Source organism: Abramis brama (assembly GCF_963993115.1).
Source record: "Abramis brama genome assembly, chromosome: 9".
Lineage (NCBI taxonomy): Eukaryota > Metazoa > Chordata > Actinopteri > Cypriniformes > Leuciscidae > Abramis > Abramis brama.
The window spans coordinates 5,188,689-5,208,877 of NC_139971.1; the positions used below are offsets into that span (position 1 = coordinate 5,188,689).

Consider the following 20,189-nt stretch of genomic DNA (forward strand, 5'->3'; position numbering starts at 1 on the left):
CCGTTTCATCCAGAACACCCTGCACACTTGTGATACTGCTGTTGTTCGTCACTTTTAACACACAGCTCTACATGGGCGTCTTTAGAAAATGGGCTGCTGCTTTCACAAGCTTTCACTGAAACTGGCAAGCTGTGACGTATGTGTGAAAAACTCCAGTGATCCGTTTTAGACCGTCCTTGGCATAAATAGCTTTTCTCAGCGTGCTGGCATCTGCTGTGGCTGCCACACACAGGGCGCGCCTGACCCGGATCAAAACACAGCTCTGTGGGCCGTACCCAAACACATACGATTGTGTTCTTCAAAATATAATGCCACTGTGTATTTAAAAGAACGTTTCGTTAATGCGTGCCCTGTGTTTGATTTGTGATATTATGTCTCAGACCTTGAGCTGTGGCCCACCGGTGCGCCCTTGGACCGCTTTTTGTGTGTTTGTGTGGGTGGGTCCTTGATGTGTGTGTGTGTGTGTGTGTGTTATCCATGAACTGAGAACTGATTCAGACTGAGTCATGTTTTCTGGAACATGAAAAGTTATTTTTATTATGTATCATTCAAGTCATACTCTAGATTGTGGAATAAAATAGTATGATCTATATGAACTTAATGGGATGTTTGGACAAATTTTATCTGCAAATTTATTCTGAATTAATGCATTCCCTGGTGAAAAACAAGTACAGTTTAGCATACTTTTAAAACAAGAACTTATTACAAAATAATACACTTTAAAAGAATATAATTAAGTGTGAAATTAATATAATGTTTTCGAACACTTATTTGCATGTTACTGACAATTGAATTAAATGTATTACAGTTTAAATTTATATTAAATGCAGTTGGAACATTTTTAATGTCTATATAGTTGGTATTTTTTATTTCATTTTTAGTTTTAGTTATTCAGTCACACTTTAGATTAGGGTCAAATTCTCACTATTAACTAATTATTAACTACGAATTTTTCCTCAATAAACTCCTAATTACTGCTTATTAATAATTAGTAAGGTAGTTGTTAAGTTTAGGTATTGGGTGGGATTAAGGGATGTAGAATATGGTCATGCAGAATAAGGCATTAATATGTGCTTTATAATTACTAATAAATAGCCAATATCCTAGTGACATGCAGGCTAATAAGCAACTAGTTAATAGTGAGACTTGAACCTAAACTAAAGTGTTAACAGTTATTTTAGTACATAAACTTAAACTAAATGACAATGTAAATCCTTTGGCAAGAAGCTGAAATAAAATAATATATATATATATATATATATAGATAGATATAGATAGATAGATAGATAGATAGATAGATAGATAGATAGATAGATATTATTAGTATTATCATTTTATTTATTTATTTTTCAGTTAACATTTATTTTATTTCAAGTTTTATGGTTTTATTTTTAGTGAACTATAATAACCCTGCAGTAAACAATGAGTCATCAATATTTTGGGGCCATTTTCCCAGAAGAGAAGAGCACTTATGTATGATAAAAGCTATTGTTTTCAACGTTTACTAGGAGTGTACTGGCATATTGATGACCTGAAATATATCAGAGATCAGTGTTTAAAGAGTCTTTAAACGCAATGATCAAACCAACAATAGGCTCAATTGTCTTCTTTTTGCGCATCACAGGTGGAACCGCATCGTCGAGCTGGTCGAGCAGAAGAAAGATCACCTGGACTCGATCCTGCGCATCCAGAACTACTTACTGGAATGTACGGAAATCAAGTCCCAGATTCAGGACAAACGGAAAGCCATAGATGCCACGCAGTATGTGGGCAGTGACCTGGGCAGCGTCCTGGCCCTGCAGAGGCGGCTCTCCACCATGGAGGGAGCTCTGGCCGTTCTCGAGCCTAAGCTCCTTCACCTTCAGGAGGACGCGGAGGAGCTCGCCACATCACATCCCGACAAAGCCGTGGAAATCCTGGTTCCCTTCGAGGGCATCAGCGTGGAGTGGGAGGAACTAAAGCGCACATTGCAAGGCTGTGAGGACTCTTTAACCGTCGCTGGTCGATTGCAACAGTTCATCCAAGACTTGGATTCTTTTCTCACCTGGCTGGTTCAGACTCAGACATCTGCTGCTTCTGATGAGCTTCCCAATGTTTTAGAGGACGCAGAACGGCTGATAAACCAGCACGCCGCGCTGAAGGAGGAGATCGGAAGGTACGAGGAGGATTACGAGCGCCTCCAGTCTGTGAACGAGCTCTTGGAGTCCGAGGAAGCGCCGCTGCCTCATGGAGCTCTGCAGCAGTGGCTCCACAAGCTGGACGTGGGCTGGAATAAACTTCTGGAGATGTGGGAGAGCAGGAGGGAGGTGCTGGTGCAAGCTCACATCTTCCATCTCTTCCTGAGGGACGTCAAGCAGGCGGAGGCTTTCCTCAATAACCAGGTGAAGCCCCTCACACCTCTTATATCAGTTGCAGTTTTCCCTAAAATGGTCTTTTTTAGAGTTTGCTCTTTCATAGCTGAGAAATCTGAATGGATCGAGGTCTCATTTATGCTTCATAACAATTTGTTTAGAAACTGTGATCATTTTTTTTACAGGATTCTTTGATAGTTGAAAAGAGCATTTATTTGAAATAGACATCTTTTGTAACAGTATAAATGTCTTTACTTTCACTTTTGATTAATTTAATGTGTACTTACTGAATAAATTTCTTAATTTCTTTTCTTTTTTTAAATCATAATTACCTCTTTTGAAATTGTACTGTATCACGGTTTCTACAAAATGATTAAGTGACAAAAACATGGATAATAATAGTTGAGCATCAAATCATCATATTAGAGTGATTTCTGAAGGATTATGTGACACTGAAGACTGGAGTAATGATGCTGAAAAAATCATATTTGATCACAGGAAAAAATACATTAAAATAGAAAACGGTTATTTTCATTTGTAATAAGATAAATTTCTCAGTATTACTGTTTCTCTGTTTTTGACCGAATAAATGCAGACTTGTGGCTCGTTTCCACTGAGCGGTACCGTACGGTACGGAGACTTCTTTCAAAAACATTTAAAAATCTGAATTATTCCAAACATTTAAACAAATTGCTTTTGCTAGAAAAGTTTCAGGACAGATGAGAGTTTAGATTTATATAAACAGTTAAATTTAATTCCCAGATTTGTCTCAAATGTTTCTCATAAAATTAAAAATACATTTTTAATAATTTCATTTATTAAAATAATGGTTCAGATTTGAAAGAATCTAATGAGAAATTTTTAGGATCACATTGAAGATACTTACTTTTAACTACAGAATTTGGTATTTTGGCAAATCTGAGCACAGTTTGTGATCACAGCATAGCGAGATTGAATACTGCCATGTGTGCTTACTGGAAACCAGTTCACCCTCGGACATGAGGAAAAACTGAGGGAAAAGTCAAATGCAAATAAGGAAAAATGTGAAATGCATAATAAGCACAAAATCATTGAAAAAGTCTGCATTTGCTCACCTTTAGATCTCATAAGAAACAATTGATATATTAAAGGACTTCATGTATGACGCAAGCTGACAATTAGGAGAATTGAATTGATCTGACTGATTTTTTTGGGGTCACATTTGTAAATGTCAGGAGCATCAGGACAATTTAAGGTCATTGCTCAGTTCTTATTCTGAGACATTTGCTGCTTTTATGTTAGGTCATCACTTCATAAAAATATCTTAAATGCAGTTTAAATGTCAGAGGACATGTATTTCCTCACCCTGTCTGGGTGTATGTTAGAAGCTGTGTCTGTTCTGGTTTTGGCTTTCTGTTGCCTGCGGGCGCAGAATAAGAGCCCTCTGAATCCACACTTTAATACATGTCATCGAGCATGAACGGGTTTGTGCTAAACACACATGGCAGTGACATTCATTAGCCTCTTTTCTTTTCCTTAAGAGTGTTTGAGCTTCACCTTTCTGCGTGAGAACATTGTAAGGACGACTAAACAGTTGGCAGTTATGGTTTTAAGACTATCATCATCAATATTGCTTTGCTTCATTCATTTAATAGATGAAATAGATGATTATATTATAAAAGGTATTTGTAAGAAAAATGTATTTAAATTGTAATAATATTTCACAAAATTGATCACATTAATGCAGCCTTGGTGAGCAGAAGAGACTTCTTTTAAAAACACATTTTCATTTTTTTTAATTATTCCAAACTTTTGACCGGTAGTGTATATTAAACAAATTGCAAAAAAAAAAGAAAGAAAAAAAGCAGGGCTGAAGAGAGGTAAAAGATAGTTAAAAACAGTTCTATTTAATATATAGTTATGGTAACTCTTTAGTTTAGAGGTACAGTTCTCACTATTAAACTAGTTGCTTATTAGCATGCATATTACTAAGATATTGGCTGTTTATTAGTACTTATGAAGCACATATTAATGCCTTATTCTGCATGACCTTATTCTACATCCCTTAATCCTACCACAATTCCTAAACGTAACAACTACATTAATAAGCAGTAAATTAGGAGTTTATTGAGGTCCTGGGTAATAGTTAGTTAATAGTGAGAACTGAACCTTAATCTAAAGTGTGACCATAGTAATATTTAATTTCCAGCTTTGTCTTGCATCTTCAGTCTGTAGAATTGACCGAGTTTTGGAATATTGCATTAAAAAAACGCTGGATGGAAATGCTAAGTTGTGATACATTTTTTATCCTTTTAGAAGACGTGGATAAAATATGATGGAAGCACATTTACAGAATAAATTCCTCAATGAGCAACAAAAACCTTGCGTGACTTTTCCTCAACATGGGATGTGATTGGATAACTGGACTGACCAGTGGACCAGTTGCATCATACAGCATCTCAAATGTTGTTTTGGTCATTCTGAAATGCCTGAGCCAAAATCTGTCCTCAAAATGATTTGGTGTAATGACCTTCCAGAACTGTTACACGATTGCATTCACAAACATCAGGCATCTGAACACAAGATAACATGACAGCGTTTATTGCATTTCGCTGAGTAGGATGCATTTATGATGTAGGAAAAAAAGAGCGACACTTTCTCACCCAATTGCTGCAACTTCCCTTTTTATTACAGATATTTTGTGCCAATTTCCCAGGAAGTGACGATTGTGTTCTCTTGAACACATGGGATGGAAACCCATGAATGCTTTATTAAATATTTTGCACATAAGTTCAATTCGCAGCCTTGGATGGAAACATAGCTACCGAAGGATATGGGAGCATAGAGAGTTTATTATTGCAGTACCACCAACAGTTTGCCATTTGCCGTGATTATGGATTTGCTTTTAGTGTAATTGATCTGGCCTCGTTTTAAATGCCTTCTGTATATCTGAGCCTATCCTCCTCTCCTCTCCTCTCCTCAGGAGTCAGCGTTGGCCCATGTGGAGCTTCCCACCACAGTGGAGACCGTGGAGGCAGCCATCAAAAAGCACAAGGACTTTACCACCACCATGGAGCTCAACCTGCACCGCATTAAAGCTGTCATAGAGGCGGGAGAGAGCCTCATCAGTCAGAACAACATCTACTCAGAGCGCATTAGAGAGAGAGTGGATCTACTCTCTAACAGGTAAAAACTAAAGCCCGATAATGATATTTAAAGGGATAGTTCACCCAAAAATGAAAATTAGCCCATGATTTACTCACCCTCAAGTCATCCCATGTGTATATGACTTTCTTCTCTCAGACGAATACAGTCTGAGTTTATTAAATATCCTGGCTCTTCCAAGCTTTATAATGGCAGTGAATGGCCGTTTCAGTTTTAAAGTCCGTAAAAGTGCATCTATCCATCATAAAAGTTTTTCATTTTTCATTTTTGGGTGAACTATTTAAGCCCTGTAGAGCTGGATAATTCTCAGGAAACAGATTTTTTGTACCTGAATATTCCAGGATTTCGTTTGCCGGAAAAACTGCTTTATCAAGTACATTAACCTCCAATATTAGAATTAGTGGTCAACAAATCTGTTTTTCAATGGCCGAATCTTAAACTATTACCCCAATCCTAAATCTGTGGTTACAGCCTTACAAAGTAACAAAAGTTATTAGTTACCATGTATAAGCATAATATGTATTAATAATCCATGACATTTCTATTTCAAAAGATAAGTCAACCCTGTTACATTTAAATGTTTTGGGGTTAAACGGCCCTTGTGAAAAAGAAGTGTGCTTAATTAAATTGAATATGCTCTTGTAGTTCACCTCAAATCATGTTTTTAAAAGCTGTACTTGCAGATAATATAATGTTAATGAAATAAAAGGCCACTTTAGTGCACTTAATAGAATTCCACTTTCATTAATCTTTAACACTTTTAAGCACACCTTTTAAAAGTGCACTTTGTAATAATGTCAAATTAAAAGTTTTACTTTAAAGTACGTCTGAAAACATCACATTCAATTTACTTTAATTTAATCTAATCTAAATTTAGATTGTTTTTTATTAAAATGAAATGGTGATGAGTGGGAAATTTTTTTTGAATTTTCAAATGGAAAAACAAATTTGGTAACACTTTACTTAAAGCCTTTATGTAATAATGCATTATTTTATTATGCATTGTATGGTCTCTTGAATAATTGTAACCACATTTATAGGACATTATAATACACCTTTAGAAAGTATAATGCATTAAAACATGACAAACAACCAATTTCAGATTTAACAAGGAATCTGTGTATACAGTATTATAATGCATTTTACCTTTGGTTATAATTATTTATAAAAATATATAATGCATTATAATGCATATAAGTACATTATGAATACCTTTAATAATGCATTACACATTCAGGGCCCTATCTTGCACCCAGCGCAATTGACTTTGTACACCGACGCATGTTTCATTCCTATTTTGCCCCCGACGCACAGCGGACTTTTCCCTCCACAGACGCACGTCGGTAAATTAGGGAATGAACTTGCGCTCCCGGGGCGGTTCAGCGAAAAGAGGAGGCGTGTTCCGGCGCAAACGTTCCCTGGTGCTATTTTGCAGTTCCAGAAAACAACTCCGCCACAGACCAGGAGAAACCTAGTCTAAAGTCAGTGCGCATGTTATTCAGATGCTATTTTGAGGGCGCATGCTTGGCCATAATGTAGCGTGTGCACAACGCACATACACTTTCCTTCTCTCATCTACACACAGAAGCAGCAGTTTTCATTTTTGCAAATCATAGGCTACATTATTACAAGGAAAAATATTAACACACGAGGGAAATCATTGTTGTGTCCATGAAGATGTGAAAAAATAGGCATAAATCTAGCTTACACATTTACCCATTATTATTATAAGCCTGTTTAACCGAAGATAATTTGGTGGGTTTCTCCATCCCTATACAATGTCACTTCTCTGTCTTTTACGGCCCTGACGAGAACGTCGGTCTCCTCAGCTGTGAACCGCTCCTGGCGTGCGTCTGGCAAATTTATGGCCCAAACCACACCTATGAGTAATGAAGCTACTTCAGATCAACCCATTTTAGATTTGCGTCGGGCGCAAGAGTCATTTATCCCGTCGGTATAATAGCAAGATCCGCCCACAAAGTTACTTACGTTTCACGTTTGATACTTGCGTTTCAGATCGTTAAAATAGGGCCCAAAGTCTTTAAGTAGTGTTTCCCCCCAACAAATTATTTTACCTGACATATAAAAACATTGTTCTCTGACTTTATCAAATATGATGTCCAAGCTTAGTAGGTGGATGCTGCACATTGGTGGTGGTTGAGGAGATTCCTCCTTCCATGTAAAGCACTTTGAGTACCTAGAAAAGCGCTATATAAATGTAACAAATTATTAGTATACAGTTAATTATGTATGTTATTATGTTAATTTTCTGTAGTAGTCATGGGGTCATAAATGATTCAGAAATGGCACCATTTCTTAAAAAAATGACCTAGTTGTTGTATTGTTAAACTGTTTTTCATTCTTCTTTATATCAAAACCTCTATTCTGTGATCACTTAGCATTTGTAATACAAAAGTGTTGCGCTTTCATTGTAAAAGCAGTGCTGTTGTTCTTCTAAGACGACCTCACCACCTGACATCAGTATCTGCCCTCCGTTTCACTGCGTTATAGAACGGGCACCTGCTCCTATAGACAGTGTTGAATTTAAAATGTGTTTTCCATAGAGGCATAACAAAGAAACTCGCTGAGAGTCCACAGTCACTGATCTGAATGCAGTCTCAGTGAGGAGCGTGAAATTGGATTTCGAAGCGCATTTGTGTATGGAATCTGTTATGGCACAGTCTACCTTCTGCTTTAAACAGAGACTCCGCTAAAAAACACTGTTACGATTAATTGATAATAGTTTATTATTCTTTTAGCACAAATAATACAAGAGTTTCTGTATTTGTGTGTGCCTCACAGAGGGAACCAGAACCGTGAACACGCTCAGCAGTGGCTTCATAAACTCAATGACCAGTGGGAGCTCCAGAGGTTTCTGCAAGACTGCCATGAGGTAGGACCAGTGCCAACTGAGCACAAACAATAAAAACTGTGCCATACTTTGTCTTTGGAAAATGTGTGAGATATGATTTTTGAACCAAAAGATGTTTGCCTCTGTAAGTGAATGATCAGTTGGCACAGATGCATGTGTTGGTACACCACAGTGCAGGTTTTTGAAAGCAAGAAAGTATTTCTTGCAAGTAGCGCAATAAAAATATTTTGCTATTATAGAATGTCCTAACCAAATGTGATGTGATAGTGATATGTTTTGGGGTTTTTTCCCCCTAACTGGTCAATATAGTCAAGCCACAGGACGTTATTGTTCACTGGGTTTTAACTACAGTGGTGTCATTCTGTGTAATCCCGCCCACAGTGAAATTTCATTGGTCGAAAATCCTGCTCCATATATTTGCATATTAAGCATCAGATATGTTTGATTGACTGTGATTGACAGAATTCAGCGTGGACAAAAGAAGTGTGCTTAATTCTATTGAGTGTGCACTTGGAGTGTGTTTAAAATCTGAAAAGAATATTAAAAAACACTTTCATGGTGTTAGTCAGCACATCAAAATAAGTGTACTTATGAAAAATATATTTAAAACAATTATATAAAATGTATTTTAAAGTAAAACGTTTTTATCTGACATTATTACAAAGTGCACTTTTTAAAAACGTACGTAAATGTGTTAAGAAACAGTACACTAAGGCACATGTAAAGTACTTGATTATTTTTAACGGTATTGTTTCATATTACATTTAAAATGTATATATTTTAAAAGTGTAACTTGATCATTACAAGTGTAATTAATTACATATATATTTGTATATGCGTGTGAATCATGACACAAGTTTCAATATAAATGACAAAGTATATTTTAGTTTATATATCATAAATGCTTGTGAGTACATTTGTCTTATTTCAAAGACAATAGAAGTAATTATGAAATGGCATATGTGTATTTATAGACATACACTTACATATGTACTTAAGTCATGTGCTGTTTTACAAAATAATAATCATAATAAATAAATAAATATAAAAATGTACTTTAAAAATACAAATCTTGGCTTCAGTGAGGCACATACAATGTAACTGAATGGGATCAAATTTTGGAGAGTATACTGTAGAGTCAGCCATCAACCACTGAACTAAATTAGATCCAAAAAGCAACAGTATGAACACAAAGAGGTCTGTGTGAGATGCTTGTTCACTTGGTTCACCTCTTGGTCCACTTCAAGGGGTCTGAATTCGGTTCTTTTAAAGAGAACTCAAGTGTGAAAACACCCTAGACAGATCTAATGACACGCATCCTATTCCTTTGCCAACTGTTTACATTCACTGAAGACATAACCGAGCGTGTTTACATGAATACCTGGCATCTTGACATATTTTTGTGTGTATTTCACCATTTGGAACGGAATGCGTCACAATAACTGTTTTATCGTAATTATCTCGTCTGCATAATCGTTGGAAGCAAGAAACAAAATGGAAACAGAAATTCAATGAATCGCACGGCCCTAACGAGTGGCATCTTGTTTGTGTCTTTGAATGATTCTGAATAGCTGAGCATTGTGGGTAAATGCTGTGTGAAAGCAGTCGTACAGTAGGAGGCTCCCGGTGTGGCCCAAACCTGCAGGTTTATTTGGGCTTTGCTTGTTCTTCCCTTCTCACGTTCAATTATTTAGCGGGTCTCCTCATCACTCATTCAGTGGAGAGAGAGAGAGAACTTCACCAGTGTGTGGGTGAGTGTGTGTGTGTGTTTGTGTTCACTGCAGGGATGAGGACGGATCTCTGCCTTCACTAAGAGCTGTCAAACACGTGTGGAGACTATAACAGCATGATCAAAGTGCATTGAATCAGTTTCTCTAATGCACTGTGGAAATACATCCAGTATATGCAATGCCATATTGTTTATGGACAGCATAGTGTCGCCCTTTTCATAATAACAGTGTGTGTTCAGAATAGAAAGTATTCAGAATGTATGTAATTGTGCCATATGCAGTGTATATATACTGAATGCAAATGTTCTGTGCATTGAAAACCTGAATAACCAAATGCTTGTTAAAATCTTATACGACCAGAGCATATGGTATTGAATATTGTAATGCATTTTTTCCCCTGAGATCGCCATCAAAATCAATGGATTTGTAGCATTCTCTGATTCTTTGTAAATAGTTGTGTAAATGAGCCCTGAAACATGCAACGTAGCAAGATCGTGTGACTGTTTGTTTCCTGGATAACAGCATACAGTTTGAAACGTTTATCTTTGCATAATATGTATCATATAGTAGGCTGTATTGTGCATAGTATGCATTAAACGCTTTGAACATTATGGCAGAGTTTGGCTATGCTGGGAATCAACACGCACTGCATACTAGAGTATATGCAGTAATACACTGAATATGATTTTTTTTTAGTAGTATCTGAAACAGAACATGCTATGCAACAGTGAGCATTTTAAACAGGACTACACTGTTGTCTTGTAACCAGACTACACTGCATGTTTAATTCTGCAAGTGGCATCTAGAAATAAAACTGTTGTTTTGCATTGTTAATCCAGTTTTGTGTAACAACGTCTTTAATCCTTTGCAGTCCAATCAAAAAATTAAGTTAAAAAAAGTCACAAAATCACAGCTGGCATGATGTATTTTTGCTGGCCAACCTGGAAATTAGCACCAACCTGGTTCCCTTGACTGAAACGCAGTGGGATTTTTCCATTGGCTTTTGAATTAAGAAATTAAGAAAATAAGCTCTGTGTCAAACAAAAAGTTATGATTCTTACACGTACATGTTCATTATGATAATCTTCACAAATGTCTTCACAAACACTTTTATGAATTTTAAAGCTTAAATACAATCACTATACGTAAAAAGCTAAATGTAGGCTATAAACGAACTATACCACAACTTCTAAACTTTTGTCAGCTCTTTCGGTCTTTATTCAGGAAACATTTTCCCTGAAAGTTCACATCGAGGCTGTAAATGCGGACTAGTTAGTAGATGAGTTCACCTGTTCAGCTGATGACTTTCAGGGCCCTATCATACACCCGGCGCAATGCAGCGCCAAGCGCGACGCAAGTGTTTTTTGCTAGTTTCAGCCTGACGCAGTTATCATTTTCACGTCCTGCGCCACGTTGTTTAAATAGCAAATGCATTTGCGTCCATTTGTGCGCCCATGGGCATGCTGGTCTGAAAACGAGGTGTGTTCTGGCACATTGCTATTTTGAGGCAACAGAAATAGACTGAGCCATTGATCGACTGAAACCTGGTCTAAAGTCAATGGCGCAATATATATATTTTTTGTTATTTAAAGAGCATGTTAGTAATGTGCGCCTATAGGCGGGTTCACAACGCGCGTACATTCTGCTTATTAAACACACAGGGACGCACAGCAGCACACAAACATGCCAAATATTTAAAATAAAAGGATTACAATAGAAAAGATTATTATTGTGTACATAAAGATATGGTGGAATGCGTCTTGTCCCGTAGATGATCTGCTTGTGCACTTTTACCTCGCGCACGAGCAGATCCGTTTGCGCTCTGGAGACGGCTTCGGTCTTGACACTATCAAATTCCGTCAGGTAAATAGCGAATCTGCCATGGCGCGAGCGCAACTGGCATTTAAAGGGAATGGGAGATGAGACTCAGAATGGTTTAACGCACGTAAATCCCAAAACACACCCATTTCTCATTAAGAGAATAGGGACAACCCTTTTAGAGCATGCGCCTGATGCGCAGACCATTTTTCCCATCGTTAAATTAGCAAAAGTGGATTCGGGCACGCCCTAAGTGAACTTGCCCCCTGCGCTTTAGACCATGCGCTTAGATCGTTCAAATAGGGCCCTTAATGTCTCAGACAAGTCCACTTTGTTGAGCAACAAAGTTGGGTTTAAATGTGCTATATAAATAAATAAAAGTTGACGTTGAAGTTGATTTAGCCACTTGTTAGCAACCGCCTTTTACAAGACAAGTAAAAGATTTTAAAAATTCAAAAGGGTACAACTGATGAAAATATCTTGAGTGTGTTCACCTGAGACCTTATTTCAGGCGTTTAACTGAAAACCCTTTTAAAAACCTATTGACTTCAGGAAAATGGAAACAGAAATGCTAAAATGATAACTAGTATCCAGGTTCTGGTCTACAAAATATGTTATCCCTCAGCATTCCATACACTCCAAAAATGTGCAATATACTAGTACGATTGAATGCTATTATAAACAGCTTATGTGACACTTTTTCTTATTGGCTGTCTGTTGTTGTTCCTTAATGATGTTTGCTGATCTGAAGGATCACATTATTGTCTTTGGTAGTTTAAATGTCTCTCTGGTGTTGGTGTTGTTGGTGGTGGAGGTGTAGTTAACCATCAGATTACTGGATAATTAATTCTCGTGTCCCTGGATGGTCATTCGCTTTTCCTTGGATCTATTGCTTCTTTCCCTCCAGGGTCTCTTTGAGGAATAACCATGATTGACCTAAATGTCTTTATGAGTGAGCGCTCCGGGTGCCTCGTGAGGGCAGAGGTCACTGAAGTGTTTAGTACTTTTACATTTAGTCATTTAGCCATTTAGCAGACGCTTTTATCCAAAGCGACTTACAATTTAGGACTAAATTAAGCGAGTCATCGTGAAGAGGCAAAAACAACGCAAGAAGAGCTCAAAATACGAAGTTCAGGCATTGGTCAGAGTAGCATAAGCCCAATAAGGAAAGAATAAAGGAAAAGGAAAGTTTTTTTTTATTTATTTTTTTTATGAGGTTAAGTGCTCACGGAAGAGATGGGTTTTCAGTTGTCTTTTGAGGGACTAGAGGGAGGTTAAAGCTACACTGTGTAGGATTTTCTCTCGTCTAGCGGTGAAATTGTTTATGACTACCAACTGAATATTACTTTCTAGCCCCTCCCATTCCGAGGGCGTTTTAACTCCTACGGTGTCCGTATTATTTCAAATCTGCCGGCAGTCGCGAGTAATCTCCCCCTCGCATTCGTCACGGTGCCACTGAGTGTTAAAACGCGAAAGGCGAAGCTTGAATTTCCAGGTATGTCCCTCTTTGGCTGTCGCCATTCGAGCGACTCGCTCGTATGTATTATAAATGGCAGATTCTACGCTTACGAGAATACTTGATCAGTTGGTAGAAGTAATTACACATTAATGAGAACATATCATTTTGAAAGAACAAAGTGTTTTTTGCTAAGAATCAACTTAAAAAATTACACAGTGTAGCTTTAAAAGCACAGTTAGTTCTAAAGTATGTTTGATTTTAAGCTGTCATCTACCAGCTAGAAAAAAATCAATTGAAAAGTTAGATGGAAACATAGATGCCAATAAAGAACCTTTATCATTCACTGATGAAACCTTTGCATTCCACAAAATGTTCTTTATAGTGGAAAATGGTTCTTTAGAGTATTGAAATGTTCTTCACACTAAGAAAAATGGTTCTTTTAAAAGCTGGTTACTTTGGTTCTTTGGGGAACCAAAAATGGTTCTTCTGTGGCATCACTATGAAAATCCCCCTTTGCAACCTTGTTGTGTTATGACCTGTCAGATTATGAGCTTTTGCCACTCGTTCCCTTATTTCTGTTCCTCTGTTTCTGTTTCTCTCCCTTTCGATCAATCACTCGTATTCGCTTCCCTGCCCGCTTAAAGAGCCTGATGTTGTCCTTGTGACGCTTAGAACTACGTAGGCTCCCTTTCTCTCTCTCTTTCCCACTATGTGATTCTCTTCCCCTCCCTCGTCGTCTCTCTTCCTCTCTTTCCGTCTATCTGTCTCTCCGTATGCTTTTCTCTCACCGTGGATGCTGCAGCGGGAGAAACTGGGTCTTTCAGCTCAGGCAGAAGAGGCACCGCAGTATTGAGTCAAGCTTATATTACAAAACAGGAGGAGGAGAGAAAAGAGGGCAGCACGGACTGAAAGAAGACAATATGGATTTGTTTGAGATGCAAGGCGCTACACAAGCGGGGTGAAGAGTGTGTCTGGGTCGCTCCGAGAAGGGGAGGGGGAAACGCTCCCCTCATCCTCCCTCTTGACACTCTCCAACGCCCACTCTCTCTCTCTCTCTCTCTCTCTCTCTCTCTCTCTCTCTCTCTCTGTCCGTGGCTAGCGTTTGTAACATCAATAATCACTTCTGCTGGGCTCATTTCTCTCCTCGCTGTAACTCAGTCAGGCCTCTGCACGGGCTCAAGACTGCAAGTCATTTGTACCTTTTTTGGGATTATCTTTGTTGTTTTTTACTAAGATGTAAACCACTTCTTGTTTACTGGATTTAATACAGTCATTTAAGGATTTAGTTTGGTCCAAAAATAGTGCACGCTGAGCTGTCTGCACATGTCTTGAATATTTCATCCAGCACAGTTTTTGGACTGCTCGTGTGTGTTCACTGAATAATGAACAATGTGGATTTGGGAACTCAACTGACAGATTCTTCACAGCCTGATTCAGGTGGTAATTATAACATGACATAATAATGTATCTCTAGTTCACAAATAATGTTCATGAACTTTTTTTCCAAAACATTATTTTTATATTGCAATTTTTATAGATAGCATTATGAATCTTGTGATCATTTTGCTTTTCACTTTTTTAATAATCTCAGTTGTTGTTGTTTTGCAGTTCACTTAAATAGTCCTGCAATTCATTTTTAGTACAAATATGATAATTCAATTTTGTTTTAAATAGTTTTACATTTAGTAATCTCACACAGCAGGACTGCTTGACATTTACTGGAGGAAGTCAACTACTATTTAATGTAGTAAAAAAAAAAAAAGATTTACTGTGGTTTGTACAGGAATGATAAGGTGGTACGTTGTTTGGGATCACTTGTGCGTAGGAAACTTTGAGGATCATTTTCTTAGTATTTGGTAAAATTAGTTTAACAGTGTTTTACTGGGTTACATGTTTTGTGTTGTTTTCTGTATGTTGTAATTTAAAAAAATGATATGATCTAGTGGAAGCTCTGTGTGCTGATCATATACTGTGCATGTTTGCATTTCAGTAAGGTCATTTCAATATGTATATATATATATATATACATTTATTATAGAAGAGGTGTATTCAAGTTAGTATATGTCTGAAATCCATTTGTAATGTTTTTAAATAAAATTAATAGATCAGATCATAGACCAGAGGATCACCTTTTTATGAGTTATGAGTATGATTCCTAACATGACGTGTTTATGGTTTTGTGTGTTTCATAGATTGGTGATTGGGTGGCAGAGAAGATGCTAATGGCTCGCGACACTTCCCGCGACGAGACTCAGAAGCTTCATAAGAAGTGGCTGAAACATCAGACCTTCATGGCAGAACTTGCTCAGAACAAAGAGTGGCTGGACAAGATCGAGAAAGTAAGTTCAGCTCTCAAGGCTGTGCTATGCTCACCATCTTTGCTAATAATAGTTGATATTGTTAATATATGTGTCAGATTCTTCACTTGGCTTGAAAAATGCCATTGGGCACCTTGAAATGAAAACACAACTCAGCTAAATGTCTTTCTCTGTTGACTCATATTAAAGTCCCTTTCAGGGAAAGTCTGTTCACTTGTCCAATCAATGTGAATGGGGGGATCCTGGAATCTCAAAAACTGCTTGCCAAACTCACATTTAAATAACATATTTCAAATCAGCAACAAAATCTGACATGAACTGTCTATAAATGTTGTTTCTCATGCTCAAATAGTGTTAAAAAGCTTATTTTTCAGGCTAGACCAGCCAAAGCGCATGTGCAGTCCTAAGCATATGTTTCTCAGGTGAACTGGAGCTGCAGTGACGCAATGACTTTACCAGTCAGCGATTGGCTCTTTTACTTAGAAGGCGGGACGTCCCGTATTCTGCCATATTGTGCGTTGCAGTTTCTCCCATTAATAAGTAATGGGAGTGAACCGTCTTTCTGTATCTGTATTCTTTGCTCATATATTCCATTCTAGTCAACGACTGTGATATAGAGCCAGTAATCAGAGGCGACATAGCATTTAACAAGGGCAAATCCACTTAGTGTTATATTTAGTGGTACACACGCACTTTGATTAGTAATTATTAGTTTGTATGGAGTGTACATGCCTTTAGATGCCAATAAATGTCCCAATCCAGCACCATTTGTGCTGCGGACATCAAATTGTGAAGCTTTCAGATGGTTAAATTATATTATATTAATTATATTATATCTTCTATAACTGAAAGTGTTTCTGAAGTGCATTTTGGATAGATGTGAAAAGCCCTGATGCTCGTAGTGCACTGATGTCTGATTGAAAGACTGATGTTGTTTAATCTGTCAGTTCTGCTGTTTTACTGACATTGAACAGCGTCTCAGACTCCCCATCTTGAATGATCATGGGCATCTCACAAAATCATTAATCATTATATTCTGTGGTCAGCTGCAATAACAGTGGGTGAGAGTCTTGTTGTTTGTTGTTATTCAATATGGTTTGACAAGGTTGTGTGTGTGTTTGATGTATTCTGAATATGTCAAGGTTTTCTACACTAATGTATATAACTGTGTTTTGGGGTCAGTAAGGGTGAGATACCAGAAACCATTCAGGCACCTTTACTCGTTTTAGTCTGCATAAATCTGTATGCATTGGAAACATGATATGGGTGTGTGATGGGGCTTGGTGACATTACTAAAATAATGTTTTGAATATATTTAAATATTTGTGTATATGCTCTGAAATTGCAAACGGTTGAAGAGTTACAGTAAAATGAATACAGCTTGCTGGTATGTGTCGGCGACGACACAGCCGGTTTAAAAGGGTTAAAAGGCTTTTTTTTTTTCAGAAACAGCCATTGAAGCAAAGTATTTTTGAATTTTACATTTTTTCACATCTCATTTTTTGAACAGCAATATTTATGTATATTTAACGTAGGCCTACTGCTTATATTTTTTACCAAAAAATTTGTGCTGTCAAATCAATTAATCGCAATTAATTGCATCCAACATAAGAGTTGTGTGTGTATATATATATAAATTAATTAAAGTCGCCATTGATACCTGAGACAATTTGGCCATGTATAATGCAATTAAATTTGGTTGTCAGCTCACCTTTTAGTGCTTAATTGTATTTTGTATACGCACAGTTCAGAAATTTACTGGAGTGACAACTGCATTTACAAAAATTATACGCAGTGTGTACAGAACCGAACTGAACAACTAGTTGTTAATGATGTGTTTAAACGCACATCAGAGATTTGTCTCTCTTCTGTGTGTTAGCCCCTAAAAAAAACAATAAATCCAAGCGCTTTATATTGAAAACAAGACCAAAATGTCACTAGCTTGATCGCTTTGTGAACCAAACCCAAACAATAAGCCCAAATATGTTAATAAAGTTGATATGACAAAAAGCAGCCTTACAAACATAAGCATCACATGACACCTCAGCAGACGGTGGTTTCATTAAAATCACAGAACATAACGAGTTTTTGGTCACTGTAATATTATTTAGTCAAAAATAGTAAAGAACTTTGCTACCATGCTGTCATCGTCATTTAGGGAGTGAGTTGTGTTACGTACACACAAGGAACAATAATTTGGGGGATTCACTCCCGTCTTTTAATGTGGTTGTCACTCCTGAAACCTTGCAGTGTGTACGTGGCCTTTGATATAGATATTACCAGTGAAATGATCATGAATATTTTGTAGATATTTGATATTGCCCGGCCACAGTGTGTGATAGTATGTGAGGTTTTTCTCTGTTCTGTCTTGACCTAGTATTTCCTGTAGACAGCTGAACACTGAGGCTCATTTCTCTGTCATATAACCTTAAACTAGTTACCAGGAATAGAAATATGCTGAACTGTGCTGCCTACATATTTATAAGAGCGCCCTGGATTCATGTACCACGCTCTTATTTTCTGCTGAATCTGGCCTGTTTGGACAGGTTTTCCTTGCTTTATCTGCTTTCTAAATGAATCACACATTCACAGTGTTCACAGGTGTATTCACAAACATCAAATTAATCTTTTGTTTTGGGTTATGAAAAGAAAAAACTGTCCAAACTTGGTTGGTCCTATTGTTCAGCCAGGAGTGTTAATTTGCTCTGGTCATATCCAGTGTCATATTTGAATAATTCATGGCTATGCTTTAGCCAAAATAATTAAACATTACAAATTCACCAACATGTATAATATCGGATAAATTAGCCTTGATATAAAATACATTTTACCTACCATTAAAATAAATAAACTTTTGACATAGCTGTTTTAAGCATTAAAGGTCCCGTTCTTCTTGATCCCATGTTTCAAACTTTAGTTAGTGTGTAATGTTGCTGTTAGAGTATAAATAATATCTGTAAAATTATAAAGCTCAAAGTTCAATGCCAAGTGAGATATTTTATTTAACAGAAGTCGCCTACATCGAACGGCCCGTTTGGACTACATCCCTCTACTTCCTTCTTTAATGACGTCACTAGAACCGTTTTTTGACTAACCTCCGCCCACAGGATTGCTCCCTCAACTCTACCGAAATTCGTTTATGTACTTGCGCACTTCTTATAACTTACTGTGTTTCATATTATCATCATTCCGTGAGATGAAATTGTCCTGAGAGACTGAGCGCGAGCTCATGAAGCTCCGCCCCCTGGGTCGTCCAGCAGCAGCTTATTTGCATTTAAAGGGCACACACTAAAACAACGCGTTTTTCTGTGCCCCAAAAAATGACAATTTAAACATGCTGTAAAAAATGATCTGTTGGGTATTTTGAGCTGAAACTTCACATACACACTCTGGGGACATCAGAGACTTATTTTACATCTTGTGAAAAGGGGCATAATACGGGACCTTTAAAAAAACTTTTCTCCTGTCCATCAGCTGTATATGACAGGTCTAAATAGGTGGTCACATGACAGAAATTAAGTTTTGCTCTGTTAAAGAGGAAGCTTTTTTTCCCTTGGTCGGACATTATTAAAGTTAGAGCTTATTTAGGGATATCAGCCGGATGGCTTAGTGCAGGCGCTAATGGATCCTATGATGTATATCGTAAATTACCCCACTAATAATGCCCAGAATGGTACCAAACTTCTACAGTAGTACAAATAGGTTCTGTACTCATAAAACGAGGCATTGGAAAGTTTGTAATTACATCAAACTTTCTTTAAATAACACTTGCCTGATGGCTTATGCTACCGCTAACCCGGACGTCGAGGTCACTTCCGTGATTTGGGAAAAGCCCGTAAAAGTCCTGGCAGAAAGCGATGCATAAGGATGTAGTGTAACGAAGCCCAGCTCCAGGAATGCAATAATACTTTGTTTGTAGTATCAGTTTGCAACAATTATTAGTTAACACTTAAGTTGTCAACACTTCAGAAAAAATAATAAAAAAATGCTTCTCTTTCTGCCAGGACTTTTACAGGCTTTTCCCAAATCACGGAAGTGACCTCGACATCCGGGTTAGCGGTAGCATGAGCCAAATTCATGGTCGGTCTATTAATGCCTCTGAATTTGGATACTCCGAGAAGTCGCGTTGGTTAAGTCTTAGTTATCTGCAATTCATTTCATATTCATACACAATTTTGAGTGATAGTGTATATATCTGACCTTCACTTTAGGATAGTGTTCTTTATCTTTGAGAAACTTCATGAGGTTTTTACAAAATTGCTATTATGTTGGGGAAAACAGTTTTTTACAAAGTATGTGCGTATAAGAATAACACTGTTATGAAAGGGATAGTTCACCCTAAAATGAAAATCAAGTCATTATTTACTCACCCTGGTGTTGTTTTAATGTCGTATGCCCTTCTTTCTTTAATGGACCTCAAAAGGAGTCTTTTTTAAAAATGTCACACTCACGCCTGTCCTTATAATGGCAGTGAATAGCGACCAGCATCAAGCTTTA

The 20,189-nt window shown here is 37.3% G+C and overlaps 1 protein-coding gene across 4 annotated transcripts in view; it reads left to right on the plus strand.

Moving 5' to 3' along the window:
• The window catches only part of sptbn4b (spectrin, beta, non-erythrocytic 4b), an 83,949-nt gene that overhangs the window by 31,844 nt on the left and 31,916 nt on the right, over positions 1 to 20,189 (plus strand). For all 4 annotated transcript variants that reach the window (XM_084124702.1, XM_084124703.1, XM_084124704.1 and 1 more), the window contains exons 16-19: positions 1,625 to 2,381; positions 5,314 to 5,516; positions 8,298 to 8,388; positions 15,567 to 15,713. In XM_084124702.1, the coding sequence (XP_083980828.1) occupies positions 1,625 to 2,381; positions 5,314 to 5,516; positions 8,298 to 8,388; positions 15,567 to 15,713 (1,198 nt within the window). The remainder of the gene's footprint in view (positions 1 to 1,624; positions 2,382 to 5,313; positions 5,517 to 8,297; positions 8,389 to 15,566; positions 15,714 to 20,189) is intronic.